This window comes from Triticum dicoccoides, chromosome 5A (assembly GCF_002162155.2).
Source record: "Triticum dicoccoides isolate Atlit2015 ecotype Zavitan chromosome 5A, WEW_v2.0, whole genome shotgun sequence".
Taxonomy (NCBI): Eukaryota; Viridiplantae; Streptophyta; class Magnoliopsida; order Poales; family Poaceae; genus Triticum; species Triticum dicoccoides.
The window spans coordinates 114,356,920-114,372,671 of NC_041388.1; the positions used below are offsets into that span (position 1 = coordinate 114,356,920).

The 15,752-nt window shown below is 45.5% G+C and overlaps 2 protein-coding genes across 2 annotated transcripts; one reads left to right on the top strand and one right to left on the bottom strand.

The window, feature by feature from the left end:
* Nucleotides 1-48: 48 nt before the first annotated feature.
* Nucleotides 49-12,573, top strand: LOC119299901 (wall-associated receptor kinase 2-like). Its single transcript, XM_037577024.1, has 3 exons — nucleotides 49-3,186; nucleotides 10,858-11,022; nucleotides 11,165-12,573. The coding sequence occupies exons 1-3, from the start codon at nucleotides 2,289-2,291 to the stop codon at nucleotides 12,286-12,288; spliced, it is 2,187 nt and encodes a 728-aa protein (XP_037432921.1). The 5' UTR covers nucleotides 49-2,288; the 3' UTR covers nucleotides 12,289-12,573.
* LOC119299902 lies at nucleotides 12,476-13,329 on the bottom strand. Its single transcript, XM_037577025.1, has one exon. The coding sequence runs from the start codon at nucleotides 13,085-13,087 to the stop codon at nucleotides 12,731-12,733; it is 357 nt and encodes a 118-aa protein (XP_037432922.1). The 5' UTR covers nucleotides 13,088-13,329; the 3' UTR covers nucleotides 12,476-12,730.
* Nucleotides 13,330-15,752: the final 2,423 nt, after the last annotated feature.

Sequence of the window (15,752 nt, forward strand, 5' to 3'; positions counted from 1 at the left end):
CAGAGTGTCAACAAGATTGAGCGTGCTTTCCTTTGGTCGGCCAAAGAGACTACTATTGGAGCAAAGTGCAAAGTCAATTGAGAAATCGTCTGCCACCCCACCCACCTCGTTGGGCTGGGTATCCTTCATCTGGAGAAATTTGCTCGGGCTCTCAGATTCCGTTGGCCTTGGTTGGAACGGAAGGACCCTACTAAATTGTGGGTTGGGCTGGTAAACCCATGCAACAAGGTTGATATGGATCAGTTCTATGCCTCCACCACAATAATAATTGTCAATGGTACAAAAACACCATTCTAGTACGCTCCCTGGTTGCAAGGAAAGTGGCCGTAGGATGTTGCTCCTCTCATCATTGTGGCGTGCAAGCGCAAATGGTGGGCTGTGTCTGAGGCCATGAGGGACAACACTTGGGTGAGAAAGGTCAACCCTTCCGTGGAGCTCACTTTGAGCCACATCATCGAGTTTGTGGACCTTCGGGTCCGCCTGGAGCACTCCCATCTTCATTCGGATGCGGAAGATAACATCTTGTTGAAATTTGAGACCAACGGCGAGTACTCGGCGACGTCTGCATACAAGGCACAATTCCTAGGCTCCATGTTGACCACCATGAAGAAGACGGTTTGGAAGGATTGGGCTCCCCCCAAGGTCAAGTTATTCGCCTGGCTAGCGCTGCCAAATAGGTATCAGACTATGGGCCAACAACAAATGGGGATGGCCTGATTGTGGGCTATGCATGCAATGAAAGAGACACAGGGGTGTTTGACGTTGCGAGTGTGGAGGAATATGGATCAATGGGCGATTGAGTGTTGTATCATGAAGTGGCGGACCAACATGTCAAGAACCAACACGCCTCACCGTAAGGCCATGGCCACCCTCGCCATGCATGGCGCTTGGGTGATTTGGAACGAGACGAATGTGAGAGTGTTCTAAAAGACAACCGACGACACCATTCTACATTCTAAAGCTTACTAAGGATGAGGCCAAACTTTGGGTCACCGCGGGGGCTAGGCACTTGGGTGCTCTGATGTCGCGAGAGTAGTCGGTTAAATCGCTATTAAGGATGAAGGCCTCCCGAGAGAGAAGACTCATGGTAGTATCAAGGCCACCTACGGGTGAAGATTCCTCTTGTGGAATTCAAACCATCCTTGTCTCAAGACTTGGGGAAAGAACTATCTCTTGTTTCATCTCTTTCTTTGGAGTTAGAGTTTGCCCCGTATCATATGCTTTCACTCAAAAATTTAAGACTGTCTCACAATACTATTACTGCATCACATTCGTTACAATTTTGTCTTTTTTGAAAGAAAAATAAATAAAGTCAAACTTTTAAATGTTTTGAGCACTCAATTTGGTATGACAGATATATAAAAAATGGTAAAATTGGCCGTGTCACCACAAGTCAAACTATGCAAAAATCTTTGCATCACGTGTATGGTTAACGTGTGTGTGATTCCTTTTTTGCACATCCAACAGATTAAGTGACCAAAGTTTTTCTTCCTAGAATCTTTTCCCATACAGAAAAGGCTGCAGTCCACTTTGCTAGGCCACTGAATTAAGTAAACGCAGGGTGGTTCGCCAAAAAAGAGTAAACACAGGGTGTATGAACAGCACTTGAGTAGCCACATGCTGATTTCCATTTATATTGCCAAAGCGCCACTCACGCACTGTACATCATGGTCTCACTAACTTTGATCAACAACAACAATAATGTGCAAACAATATTTCATTTCTCTAAGCATATGGCCGGCCCCTTGGTCGCTGGCTAACATGGCTTTAACCCCAAAAGGAATATCTCGAAAATATAAAACTCGAAAAGGGAAGGGAAAGAAGTCTGAAAAATCAGAAGCTTTTGGAGCTGGCAGTGGCCGCAATCATGGTGGAGAACCATGCATCCTGGACACTGATTTCTTGCTGGAGGATCGAACACTACTCCTACTAACCACCTCCTCGATCGCTTAGATATAAAATAGAGTGTGCATGGCTACTTGATTAGTATTATGGTGAGACATTATACATTAGTAAACCAAAGCATGAGTGGCGTGTACGTGACCTTAGTTACCGTGTGATGGGCACGGTGGATTAATCAATTCCGTACATGGTGACTTTAAACGTGCGGGAGATTTTGCGAGAGAATCGTAGTTTCTTTATGCAGGTGGCATTCTTTTTCTCCACTGTAACGCCGATCTCTGGGGCTGGCACGTAAGAATTATTCCCCCGGACTATATATTTTAGGCGCGGAATAACCACCGCCGACAGAGCTGAGTGAGTCCATCGTGTCCTTCCAGTCCAGGCAAATGGAAATGCACATGCTGCTTCCACTAGTTACCACCACGGTGCTCCTCTCGATCCCAGCATGGCAGCCGTTGGCCGCGGCGCCGGCGTGCCAGCGGAGGTGCGGCGGGGTGGACATCCCGTACCCGTTCGGCATCGGCCGCGGCTGCTTCCTCGACACGGGGGACAGGACCTTCGAGGTCACCTGCCGCAAAGCCACCGCTTCCGACGACGCCCGGCCCTTCGCCGACGGCTTCGAGGTGCTCGGCATTGACCCGGGCCGCGGCAAGATACGCATCCGCAGCCCGGTCAGCTCGTGGTGCTACGACGGCGCGAGGCGGTCCATGGGCGCGCCGGACACGTGGTCCTTCAACTCGACGGCGCTCCGCGTCTCCGACGCGGATAACAAGCTCGCCGTCGTCGGGTGCAGCGCGCTCGCCTACATCGGGTCGCAGGACGGCGCCGTGGAGAACCGGTACGTGGTGGGGTGCCACGCCGAGTGCGCCAGCGCGGCGTCGCTGTCCGACGGCCCGTGCAACGGCACAGGATGCTGCCTCACGCCGGTGCCCCCCGGGATCAGCTCCTTCGACGTGGCCTTCGACGACGCCTACAACAACTCCGCTGTCGCCGGCTTCAGCCCGTGCAGCTACGCCGTGCTGGTCGAGGCGGCGGCGTTCGAGTTCCGGGCGACCTACGTCACCACCGGCGCGCTCGGGGACGCCGGCGGCGTTCAGGTGCCGGCGGTGCTGGACTGGGCGGTGGGCAACCAGACGTGCCGGGATGTGCGGCGGAAGAAGACGGGCGCGTACGCCTGCGCGAGTGCCAACAGCGAGTGCGTCGACGCCAAGAACGGCCCGGGCTACCTCTGTAACTGCTCCAAAGGGTACCAAGGAAACCCTTACGTCATCCATGGCTGCCAAGGTTAGTTTCTCACCAGTTTTGATTTATCTTTTGATCCATTGACTGTCTTGCGGGAATCTATGTGTTTCCCTTTTTTTGTGATTACAAAGGAAATCTATGTGTTTCCCCTTTTTTGTGATTACAAAGGAAATTTATGTTTTGAGAATGCCTCGAATCATATCAATTTTGCGGCACATTACTTATTTCTTACACTACCAAATATGCCCGTGCAAAGTGAAAGGAGAAAAAAACTAAATTATTCATACACTGTAAAAGACAAACAAATTTTCGAATGCCCCAAGGCGATGTGCATTGTCATCATACTCTAGCACGTTGCACTAGCAAGCACCCCTCTGCACCACTTGTAATTTTGCGGACTTATAACGTCACTAGTTGTCCTCATCAACACATAGTGCATGTACCGTACCCACACTCATGCACCAGTGTCGAAGACCCACCCATGTCATCGGTCCTCCTCGTCGTGAGAACTTCCCCTTGCACATACTCGTATTTACTTGTACAGATGGTAGGAATGTCTCACTCGCATCTGGTGCATGCATCGTCCCCACAAAAATGAAAGCATAAGGAGTGATATTGTAGTTAGAAATCCTGAGCTGATACCCAAGTAAGTTTTAAGGTTCCGTTGGGTTCCGACTAAGTGAAAAAAAAAGAACTAAGTTCGATTGGATCAATTGTGTTCCAGCTAAGCGATATAAACATCCATGGATCTCACATTTTGCTAGGGATGCAAGGCAGTGCCCGAACCCGTCCCGCTTTATACACAAATTAGACAAAGTTAGTTCTAGCTAGGCTGTGATGGCGTTAGGCAAAGTTGTGCTAATTCAGCGCTTCAACGGGTCTATGCGGGACGCTGCTCTACACCCCTACATCTTGAGCGGAGGTGAGGCCCATATTTCTTATATTATGTGCCTAATGTGATAGGTGTACACCAAACACTCACCCTGTCGCACCCTATTGGACCTATGCAGTACATGTTTTTTGTAATTCTCTCTGATTTTTGAAAAGTACTAGAAGTTTATTCGTCTAGTCTTTTTTTCCCTTTGTTTCCCCTTTTTATTTTATTGGTTTACTTTAGTTCTTCATTTTTTCTGTTTTCCTGTTTTCCCTCTTCTAATTTGTTATTTTAAATAAATGAAAAGTTTGTGAAAACCAAGACCAGTTTTAAAATTCATAAAAAATAGATTTTTTAATTCATGGTTTTCTATAAATTTGTGAAAATAAATAAATTATGTAACACAAGTTAAAATTCATGGTGGTTTTAAATTCGCGGGCATTTTTTAAATTCTAAAGATGTTTTAAAGTTCATGAATATTTTTTATAAAATTCTATTACTTTAACAAATTGTGCACATTTTTAAAATTCTAGAACTTATTTTGCTATTTTATATAGATCCACGAACATTTTGTAATTCAAGAACATATTTTAAATTGTTGAACATTTTATAAATTCTTACAATAGCTGGTTTTTAGGAAAAAAACTACTCAAAAAGGTCGACCCAGCACACCTACAGTAGCCTGCTCCATTCCAACAAACGACTGAAAAAACAGTTTTCTTTTAGAAACACATGTAGTTTTATTTATACTCATAATAATTATATGTACATTGATTTGAATCTAAGATCGAAGGAAATAAAAACTAACCCCTATAACAAAGAATGAAGTTGTCCCTCTTTCACTTGCCAATAATACTACATGAATGTTGTCCTTCTTCGTGGTATCAATCTCTACTAGAATAAATACTTCAAAGACTTCGATAAAGAGGTTGTAATTAGACTTAAGCAATAATGTTGTCCCTCTTTCACTTGCCAATAATAGTTTTTGAAAACGTCTTGAGTCGCACATCAAAAAAGATGGGAAGTCTTGATGGATGAACATGCTTGGGCTGGGATGATCCCTTAGAAGTGCAGGTCATCAAATCACGATATCTTTACCATGGTGTCGAAGAAAGATTTAACCTCTACCAAGAATCAAACCAACACAAAAAGCCTGACACACCAACATGAACTCATCATATCTGAATAATTGGATCTACGAGGATAGAAAACTCTCTAACTTCATGGTACCGTATCACCAACCCAGTGCGCGTTCGGTAGGCTCATGGATAGTTCTTAATTGGCGCCTTGGGCGCCAGCTAAGATAGCTGGCACCAACGTGTGGGAGAGTATGGGCCGGACCAACTGCGTTTTGTTTTAAATCGGTTAACTAGCAGACCTGCTACATTTGACCGGCAACCATGGTGAGTTGAACGTTGAATTTACAGAAGGAAAAAAAAGAAGATTTTGAAAATTCTAAAAAAAACTTATGTAATTTGGAAAGAATATTCATAAATTTGGAAAAATCCATGAAAAAAGTTCACGACTTAAAAAGTTTGTAATTTTTAAAAAATCGCAAAATGAAAGAAAAATCACAAATTAAACTAAAAGTTCACAAGATTAGGAAAATTTTGTAATTTGAAAATATTCGGTTTTTTGGAAAAATTACAGGAATGTAAGGAAAGTTCATAAAATATGTAAAGGTAAAAACAAATTTAAAAAAGTTTGTGAAATTTGCACTACAACCAGCAGTTAAGAGCCGAATGGGAGTTGGGAGAATGATGTGGGTATCGCGGGATAGGACGTCGTAGTGAGGGGCACGCCTATATCTTGCCTTCGGCGAGTCTGGCTTCGGATTCGCTGAAGGGGCGAGCGAGCTGGGCCGGCCTACGAGCGCTGGAGGCCACAACCTCTTTTTCCTGCTTTTTTTAATGTTTTATGTTTTCATTTTTGCTTTTATTTTTGTACTTTTGTTTATACTTTAAAATATTGTAAATATATATTACAAAAACACTCTTTGAAAAACAATTGAAAAATGTTGAACAAGTATATAAAAAATGTTGAACAAGTATTTGAAAAATGTTGAACAAGTCTTTGAAAAAATGTTGATCATGTAAATAATAATGTTGAAAAGGTATTTGAAAAATATTGAAAAAATATTGACCAAGTATTAGAAAAAATGTTGAACAAGTATATATAAAAATATTGAACAGGTATTTCAAATAAAATGTATTAAAAAATATTGATCATCTATATAAGAATGTAGAATGAAAAACAAAAAAATAACGAAAACAAAAAAAACTGAAGAAACAAAAAAATACGGAGGAGAGAAAAACAAAAGAAAACAAAAAAACTAAAAAACCCAGAGAAAACACGACTCTTTTTCTATAAATAGAGCACGCCCTGGTATTCATTACTAATGCGGTGCTAACCTAGTGTTAGCTTAACTTCATCGAGGAGACCCAGGTTTGAATCCTGGGTCGACCTGCCCTCTCCCTTTTTCGGGAGCTCCTATAGGCCGGCTGCCGTGCAAACCACTGCGATGTAGACGTTCTGATGTTCAATTAGCAGCGCGACAATTAAAGACTATAGTCTATTTATTGGGTCGAACCGACAACCTCCTACAACTGAATTTTTCAAAATTATGAATATTTTCTTCAAAATAAAAACATTTTCCGAAATTTTTTACAAATTTTCTAAAACAGGAACATTTTGATGATGTGAACAAATTTGAAAAAGGGGAACATTTCTTGAATTTCTGAACAAAAGATAAAAATGCTTACATTTTTAAAACTTCCAAAACATTTTTTTAATTTGGGAACAAAATTGAAAAACATGAACTATTATTGAATTTGTGAACAAATTTGGGAAGCTGGAACATTTTTTTCAATTCCCAAACATTTTTTGAATCTTGAGAACAAATTTTGAAACAGTGAACAATTTTAAAAAATCCTGAACAAATTTGGAAGCATGAACACTTTTTTAAAGCACAAGAATTTTTTGAATCTTGAGAACATATTTTGAAACGGAGAGAACTTTTGAAAAACTCCAAACAAATTTGGAAGTGCGAACAAGTTTTTAAAGCACGAACATTTATTGAATCTTGAGAACATATTTTGAAACAGAGAGAAATTTTGAAAAATCCCAAACAAATTTGGAAGCGCAAACATTTTTTGAATATGTGAAAAAAAATAGAAATTCAGTACATTTTCTGAATTTCAGAAGTTTTGTACTCTTTTGTGTAACGAGAACAATTTTTTGAATTTTGAGAACATTTTTTGGAAACACGAACGAAATTTAAATTTTTTATTTTTTAGAGGAAGAGAAGAAAAGAAAAAGAAATAAAAAAGGAAATCATAAACATTTTGTAAAACTGCGAACATATTCTGAAAAAGAAAAATAAACTTGAAAAAGAAAGTGAAACAAAAAACAAAAAAATGAAAAAGGAACAGAAACAAAAAAAGAGAAATAAAAAACAATATAAATCCGAAAAAGAACCAGAAAAAATGATACAGGAAAAAACCCGGTTCAGGGAACCTTCTAGGAGGTTCCTAAAACTGGTTTGGATGCATTATGTGTGGGCCGACCCATTTCTGTCGCTAGCTGCGCTGCCCCTGTGCGATCGCTCGACAGTTCGCCGCAGTGAGCGGCGAATAGGATTTTCCCCCTTTTTCTCCTTGTTTATTTTTTTCAAGTGCACTCTATTGGGCCGGCATGTTACTGTGTAGCATTTGATGCGAGTGTTCTTTTCTAGCTTGCTTAGGCCTTTGTTTTGGTTGCTGGGGGTATACCTGGCCATACCTCGGGCCGGGCCGGGCCGGGCTTCGGGCCGGGCCTAGCCAAGCCCGACGCAAAAAACCCAGACCCAAGCCCGGCCGGGCTGTCGGGCCTATTTTCTGGGCCTGAGCCTGGCCCGAACACGTAAAAGCCCGCCGGGCTTCGGGCCGGCCTGGCCCGTCCTTTAGAAAAACACGAAAATGATGGTCCCGGGCCCGGCCTTCGGGCTCAAAATCTAGGCCTGAGCCTGGCCTGGGAGCGGCGTCAGGCTTTTTCGGGCCCGGTCGGGCAGGCTGCCCATGGCTAAGACTAGCTGAGGGAGATGTACTCAGGGTAGAGTTGTCCGAGACTGAAAATTCCTGACATAATGAAAATCTCAGGGAAATTCAGCATCGCCATTTGGGGGGAAACTTCTCCCACAAGTTGTGACTCGTGTATTCTTGCCATTCGGCTAAGGAGGGCCACAATTTCCCTTCGTTGGGCCTTTAACCAAACAGCCCTCCAGAACTCCCTGGGAGAGGTCAGCACGTGCTGCCTTTCTGGGCAATCCCTAAACGGCGCCTTAAGCGTCGGTTTCTTCGCGAGCCGGCCTAGATCCCATTCCTTTTTACTCCCTCCATTCCTAAATACTTGTCTTTCTAGAGATTTCAACAAATGACTACATACGGAGCAAAATGAATGAATCTACACTCTAAAATATGTCTATATACATCCGTATGTGGTAGTCTATTTGAAATCTTTAAAAAGAATTTAAACTGCTGCAGAAAACATGCGAGGCATAGATTTCGAACCCACGACCTCCTCGCTGTGAGTTAGCTATGGTAGCCACCCCACTACACATACCTACGTGCTTAACTACAACTTTTAGTTTTGTTATTCTTCTTCTTCTTTCTCTTTTCTCTATTTCTCCCTTTCCCTTTTTCCTTTACATTTCTAATCTTTTATTTTTCTATTTTTCAAAATCCGTGAACTTTTTCTAAATTTGATGAACATTCATTCAAATTATATGAACTAATTTTGAAATTTGATGAACATTTTCTTAAAAATCAATGAATTGCTTTTTCAAATTCGATGAACTATTTTGAAAGTTGATGAACTTATTTTCAAATTCAGTGAACTTTTATAGAAAAGGATGAACTTTTTTTCATATTAGATGAACTTTTTTTTTCATTTTTATGAACCTTTTTCCAAATTTGATGAACTTCTTCGAAAATCCATGAACTTTTTTCAATTTCAGTGAACCTTTTTCAGATTCGATGAACTTTTTTTGAAATCAATGAACTTTTTCTTAAAAGTCAATGAACTTTTTCCGAATTCGATGAACTTTTTTCGATTCGATGAACTTTTTTTCAAGTTCAATGTTTTTCTTCAAATTCATGAACTTTTTTGAAATTTGTTAATTATTTTCAAAAGCCGTGAACATTTTTCCAATTCATGATTTATTTTTTCTCTTTATTTTTAAAAAGTCGATGACCGGTCAAACTGTGCTCGAGTGACCATTGTTTCTTTCGAGAACTAGCCGCTCCAGCGACCAGAGGGGGGAATGGATCACTCGGCTTACATGGGCCGGCCCAGCAAGGAGGCGCAATGTGCGCCCGTTCTGCAAGTGGCGCTAAATGCGCCACTTAGGAGGTCCCGCCTTTCTGTCCCTGGTATTGGGCCGGGATACCTGTGTTTTTCCCCGTGCACAACAATACCTGGTGAGGCACTGTAGTGCGGGAACAACTAGTTAACGAGCGCTCCTTCGGGAGCCTCGCAACGATCAGCGCCACTTGGCGCGCTCTCAAACATTCGTCACGTGTCGCGCTCTGGACGCTCCCTTCAGTTTTTTTCCCGCACGCGTTTTTGATTTTTAAACGGTTTTTCCCGGGTTTTTTCGACATTTTGGTTTTCCCCCGGTCTTTCTTAACTTTTCGATAAAAAAATTAGGGAAAATGTTTTTTTGCGCGAAAAAAACACGTTTTTTTTCTTTCGTGAAAGTCACGGATTTTTTCGCGAGAGGCACGGTTGTGCTTTAGCGAGAGTCACGGCCGTGCCTTTCGGAAACGAAAAAAAATGCATTTTCTATTTTTTTCTTTCGTGAGAGTCACAGTTTTGCTTCCGCGAGAGGCACGTTTGTGCTTTCGCGAGAGTCACGACCGTGCCTCTCGGAAAGGGAAAAACAAAACGCGTTTTCTGGTTTTTTTTTCTTTCGCGAGAGTCACGGTTTTGCTTCTGCGAGAGGCACGGTTGTGCTTTCGCGAGAGTCACGACCGTGCCTCTCGAAAAGGGAAAAACAAAACGTGTTTTCTGGTTTTTTTTTCTTTCGCGAGAGTCACGATTTTGCTTCTGCGAGAGGCACGGTTGTGCTTTCGCGAGAGTCACGGCCGTGCCTCTCAGAAAGGGAAAAAATACGTGTTTTCTGTTTTTTTTCTTTTGTGAGAGTCACGGTTGTACTTTCACGAGAGTCATGGCCGTGCCTCTTGGAAACAGAAAAAAAAACGTGTTTTCTGTTTTTTCCTTGCACGAGAGTCACGGTTTTGCTTCCACGAGATGCACGGGTGTGATTTCGCGGGAGGCACGGGTGTGCCTCTTTCGAAAATGGAAAAACCATGCTCCCGGTCGGTTTTTTCGCTCGGTTTTTTTCATCTGTTTTTTCGTGAAAAAAAAAAGTTCGTCAAAACCTATTAACATGGGATCTATTTTTGAAGATCTCGACGCGAGGAATTCAATGGAAAAACGGCTCGAGATTTGGACGCATGGTTTAAAAGATAAAGCGTTTTGAATAAACGAATCTACGAAAAAAGAGAAAACTCCCAGGTTGCGACAAGTGGCGCGCTGCATGTGTGCCACTTCTCGCGACCTGAAAAGTGAAGTGTTCTTTGCAACGAGTACTCCCTAATTAGTGATTTCGCTGTAGTGCCGCTGACTTGAGTTTTTTTTCTCTTTTTTTTCCTTCGTATTTCTTATCGGTTTTCCTGTGTATTCCATTTTGTCGCCGTTAACAAATGAAAAAAAATACAAAGGTTATGTTTTATACTTTACACGGATATTTAATTTGGTACGTATTTCATCAAACCAACTCTTGGTCTTTGCCTTGGCAGATATTAACGAGTGTGAGGAGAAGGCGTCGTACCCATGTGCCATTCGTGATTCCTGCATCAACACGATCGGAGGGTACAAATGCCCATGCCCTGCACAAAAGCGAGGCTATTCTGATGGAACATGCGAAGCGGATAGATCTATAACTAAATTGCAAATCGCAATAGGTGTGATTGAAATTGCCATCTCCATCTGAATTTCATCTCATTCCAGGGAAAAAATGTCGGCACAAAACAATATAAGTATTATTTCAGCAATCAATTAGACAATAAAACCAGGAAATGATTTTCTTCTTCTTCATTTGTACAGGTTTTAGCATCGGCGTGGTCATGCTGGCACTGGGCATGACCTGCACCTACGCCATCCAAGAGAAGCGGCGGGTCGCCGTCGTCAAGACGCGGCACTTCCGGCAGCACGGCGGCCAGCTGCTGTTCGAGGAGATGAAGAAGTCCAACAAGCAGGGAATGTCCTTCACGCTCTTCACCAAGCAGGAGCTGCAGGAGGCCACCGGCAACTTCGACGAGCGGCACGTGCTGGGCAAGGGCGGCAACGGCACCGTGTACCGCGGCACGCTCCAGGACGGCACGGCGGTGGCGATCAAGCGGTGCAGGATCGCCGGCGAGGACGAGCGGCAGCAGCGGGAGTTCGGCATGGAGACGCTCATCCTCTCCCAGATCAACCACAAGAACATCGTGAAGCTCTACGGGTGCTGCCTCGAGGTGGAGGTGCCCATGCTCGTCTACCAGTTCATCCCCAACGGCACCCTCTACCAGCTCCTCCACGGCGGCGCCGCCGTCGTGCCGTTCGCGGTGCGCCTGAGGATCGCGCACGAGACGGCCGAGGCGCTGGCGTACCTGCACTCGATGGCGTCGCCGCCAATCATCCACGGCGACGTCAAGTCCCCCAACATCCTCCTCGACGAGAACTACGGCGCCAAGGTGTCCGACTTCGGGGCGTCGTCGCTGGCGCCGGCGCCGACGGACGAGGCGCACCTGGTGACGTTCGTGCAGGGGACGTGCGGGTACCTGGACCCGGAGTACATGCAGACGTGCCGGCTGACGGAGAAGAGCGACGTGTACAGCTTCGGCGTGGTGCTCCTGGAGCTGCTCACGTCGCGGAAGGCGCTGAACCTCGCCGCCCCCGACGACGAGAAGAGCGTCGTCGCGAGCTTCCTCACGGCGGCGAGGGACGGCAGGCTGGACGGCCTGCTGGACGCGCGGATCAAGAGCGAGGTGGGGGCGGAGACGCTGGAGCGGGTGGCCAAGCTCGCGAAGCTGTGCCTGGAGATGTCCGGCGAGAGGAGGCCCTCCATGCGAGAGGTCGCCGAGGAGCTTGACGGGATCAGGAAGGCGTCCTCACAGAACCCATGCTTACTAGGTGAGGGTGAAGAAGCTCTGTCAGACTACTCTGTTGTGGATATGTGTGACTGGTGAGAATGATCAGACCTACTCCTTAATCGCTGGATGGATTTGGAGGCGATGGGGTTGGAGATTCTTGATTAGATCACCAACCATGTACTGCTCAGTTTGAGTGAGATGTACATTGCGTGGTAGCTTACTTACTAGTATTAGGATTAGTAAAGCAGGTTTGACAAATGCACAGCACAGTGATAACGACATCGACATGAACATTTTTCTGTATGATAAGAACATGCCCTGGATAATTGCATTTTGTGTGCATTTCCTTGATCCGATTGAGGGATCGGGGTATTGTGACTATATTTCAGATTAACCACCGAGTATCATCAATGTACCCAAAAAAAATGAACATCATCTATGACTGAGAGAAAATGAAGCCGGGACATAATACGTGCTCAGAAGCGGAGGCGTGCGTCGCACAGCAGAGGGGAAGGACACGGGCTTGCTCCAATGATGGTTAGTAGCCGTGGCGGCGGCCGATGGCGATCGTCCGGACGAAGCACGCGGAGGCGCCGACGGAGAGCGCCGCGAACACCGGCGGCACGATGATGTCGGCGCAGGTCCGGCCGGCCATCCTCGCCGGCACGCAGACGTGGTCGCCGCCGCCGTCGAGCGGCACGCGCACCGACCCGGCCGCGCACCCGCCGCTGGCCAGCGCCCACAGGAACGCGGCCTCCGGCGCGAACGACGCCACCGACACGGCCAGCGCCAGCGCGCCGGCCCACGCCGCGGCGTGGCGCGCCGCCGGGCCCCAGCACGGCCACCACCACCGCTCCCCGGCCCCCACCAGCAGCGCCCCCACGAGCGGATGCATCGGTCGAGGGAGGGCTCGAGATCGCTCGCTCGGCTCGACCTTGATTTTCTTGGCCACCCTGCAGAGGATCGAGTCGGGTTTGAGTTTGAGACGCCGCGCAACTGGCGTTGCGAGTTGCGAGCCGGCCGTGCGGCGCGCGGGGTGGTGGTTATGTACGCAGAGCGGAGGCGAGTGAAGCAGCTGCGTCGCGCGTCGTGGGGGACGGAGGAGGGGCAGATAGAATGGAGAGGTTATACGTTACGCGTACGTGGCCGTTGAGCAGGTGAGCGGAGAAAGGAAGAGGGGCCGTGGGGTTTCTAAACCGGCCTTGTTGAAACGAGAGGTCGGTCCAGGGAGACGTGTTGGGTGCGTAATTGCCCTGCGCCCGGGCTATCTTTAGTGTCGTGTTTTCCTTTTTTCTTGATCGAGCGGGTTGAAATCATGGACTAAGATGTGGACCGTTGATGTACCATCGAAAATTAAGATGTTACACCCTCAACACAAAAAATAATAATTAAAATGTTATTGTGGCCGCCCTCTCATAAGTCCACCCGACTTCTGATCCACCCGACTTCTGATCTTCTTAACCATCGCCATATAGGCGCCAGTTCAACTTGTGGGATCTGTTGAAACACTGAGTCATGGCGGCATTCCTTCATCGAATGCAACCTCACCAGATCTATATGGGCCCAAGACCAAGACTTGGTCGAAGTTGTGATGAGCATCACAGAATCAGATGCCAAAAGATTCATCTTCAGCCTCATGAACTCGTTCCCCCACTCTGACTTTGTAACGGTGCTGGTAACACTATGAGCAATATGACACGCACAAGGCAAGGCAATGCATGAAAATGTCTTTCAAAGCCCGGCTTCTACCCATCATTTTCTCATAAGGTATATGAAAGAGCTCGAGGAATGTAAGCCAAAAGAGTCTCACTAAAATCCTCAGTCGGTCATGCGACACAGTATAAGATGGATTTCTCCACCAATCGGTACAACAAAGATCAAAGTCGATGGGGCAGTTCCTCGGAATTCTCTTCAAGGCTCCTATAGCGCGCTATGTAGAAATGTTGCAGGGTTGTAGGTGCTTCTGCAATCAAGTGCTCACGGGTGATGTCTACCACACAACCTTCTTCCTGTAGACGTTGTTGGGCCTCTAAGTGCAGAGGTTTGTAGGACAGTAGCAAATTTCCCTTAAATGGATGACCTAAGGTTTATCAATCCGTGGAAGGCGTAGGATGAAGATGATCTCTCTCAAGCAACCCTGCAACCAAATAACAAAAAGTCTCTTGTGTCCCCAACACACCCAATACAATGGTAAATTGTATAGGTGCACTAGTTCGGCGAAGAGATGGTGATACAAGTGCAATATGGATGGTAAATATAGGTTTTTGTAATCTAAAAATATAAAAACAGCAAGGTAACTAATGATAAAAGTGAGCACAAACGGTATTGCAATGAGTTGAAACAAGGCCTAGGGTTCATACTTTCGCTAGTGCAAATTCTCTCAACAATAGTAACATAATTGGATAATATAACTATCCCTCAACATGCAACAAAGAGTCACTCCAAAGTCACTAATAGCGGAGAACAAACAAAGAGATTATGGTAGGGTACGAAACCACCTCAAAGTTATCGTTTCTGATCGATCTATTCAAGAGTCCGTAGTAAAATAACATGAAGCTATTCTTTCCGTTCAATCTATCATAGAGTTCGTACTAGAATAACACCTTAAGACACAAATCAACCAAAACCCTAATGTCACCTAGATACTCCAATGTCACCTCAAGTATCAGTGGGTATGATTATACGATATGCATTACACAATCTCAGATTCATCTATTCAAACCAACACAAAGTACTTCAAAGAGTGCCCCAAAGTTTCTACCGAAGAGTCAAGACGAAAACGTGTGCCAACCTCTATGCATAGGTTCATGGGCGGAACCCGCAAGTTGATCACCAAAACATACATCAAGTGGATCAATAGAATACCCCATTGTCACCACAGGTATCCCATGCAAGACATACATCAAGTGTTCTCAAATCCTTAAAGACTCAATCTGATAAGATAACTTCAAAGGAAAAACTCAATTCATCACAAGAGAGTAGAGTGGGAGAAACATCATAACATCCAACTATAATAGCAAATCTCGCGATACGTCAAGATCGTACCACCTCAAGAACATGAGAGAGAGAGAGATCAAACACATAGCTACTGGTACATACCCTCAGCCCTGAGGTACAACTACTCCCTCCCCGTCATGGAGAGCACCGGGATGATGAAGATGGCCACCGGAGAGGGATTCCCCTCCGGCAGGGTGCCAGAACGGGTCTAGATTGGTTTTTGGTGGCTACGAAGGCTTCTGGCGGCTGAACTCCCGATCTATTGTGCTCCCCGAAGTTTTTAGGGTATATGGGTATATATAGGAGGAAGAAGTACGTCGGTGGATCTCCGGGCTGTCCACGAGGCAGGGGGCACGCCCAGGGGGGGCGCCCCCCACCCTCGTGGGCAGCCTGAGACTCTTCTGGTCCATCTCCGATACTCCGTGGGCTTCTTCTGGTCTAAAAATAAGTTTCGTGAAGTTTCAGGTCAATTGGACTCCGTTTGATTTTCCTTTTCTGCGATACTCTAAAACAAGGAAAAAACAGAAACTGGCACTGGGCTCTAGGTTAATAGGTTAGTCCCA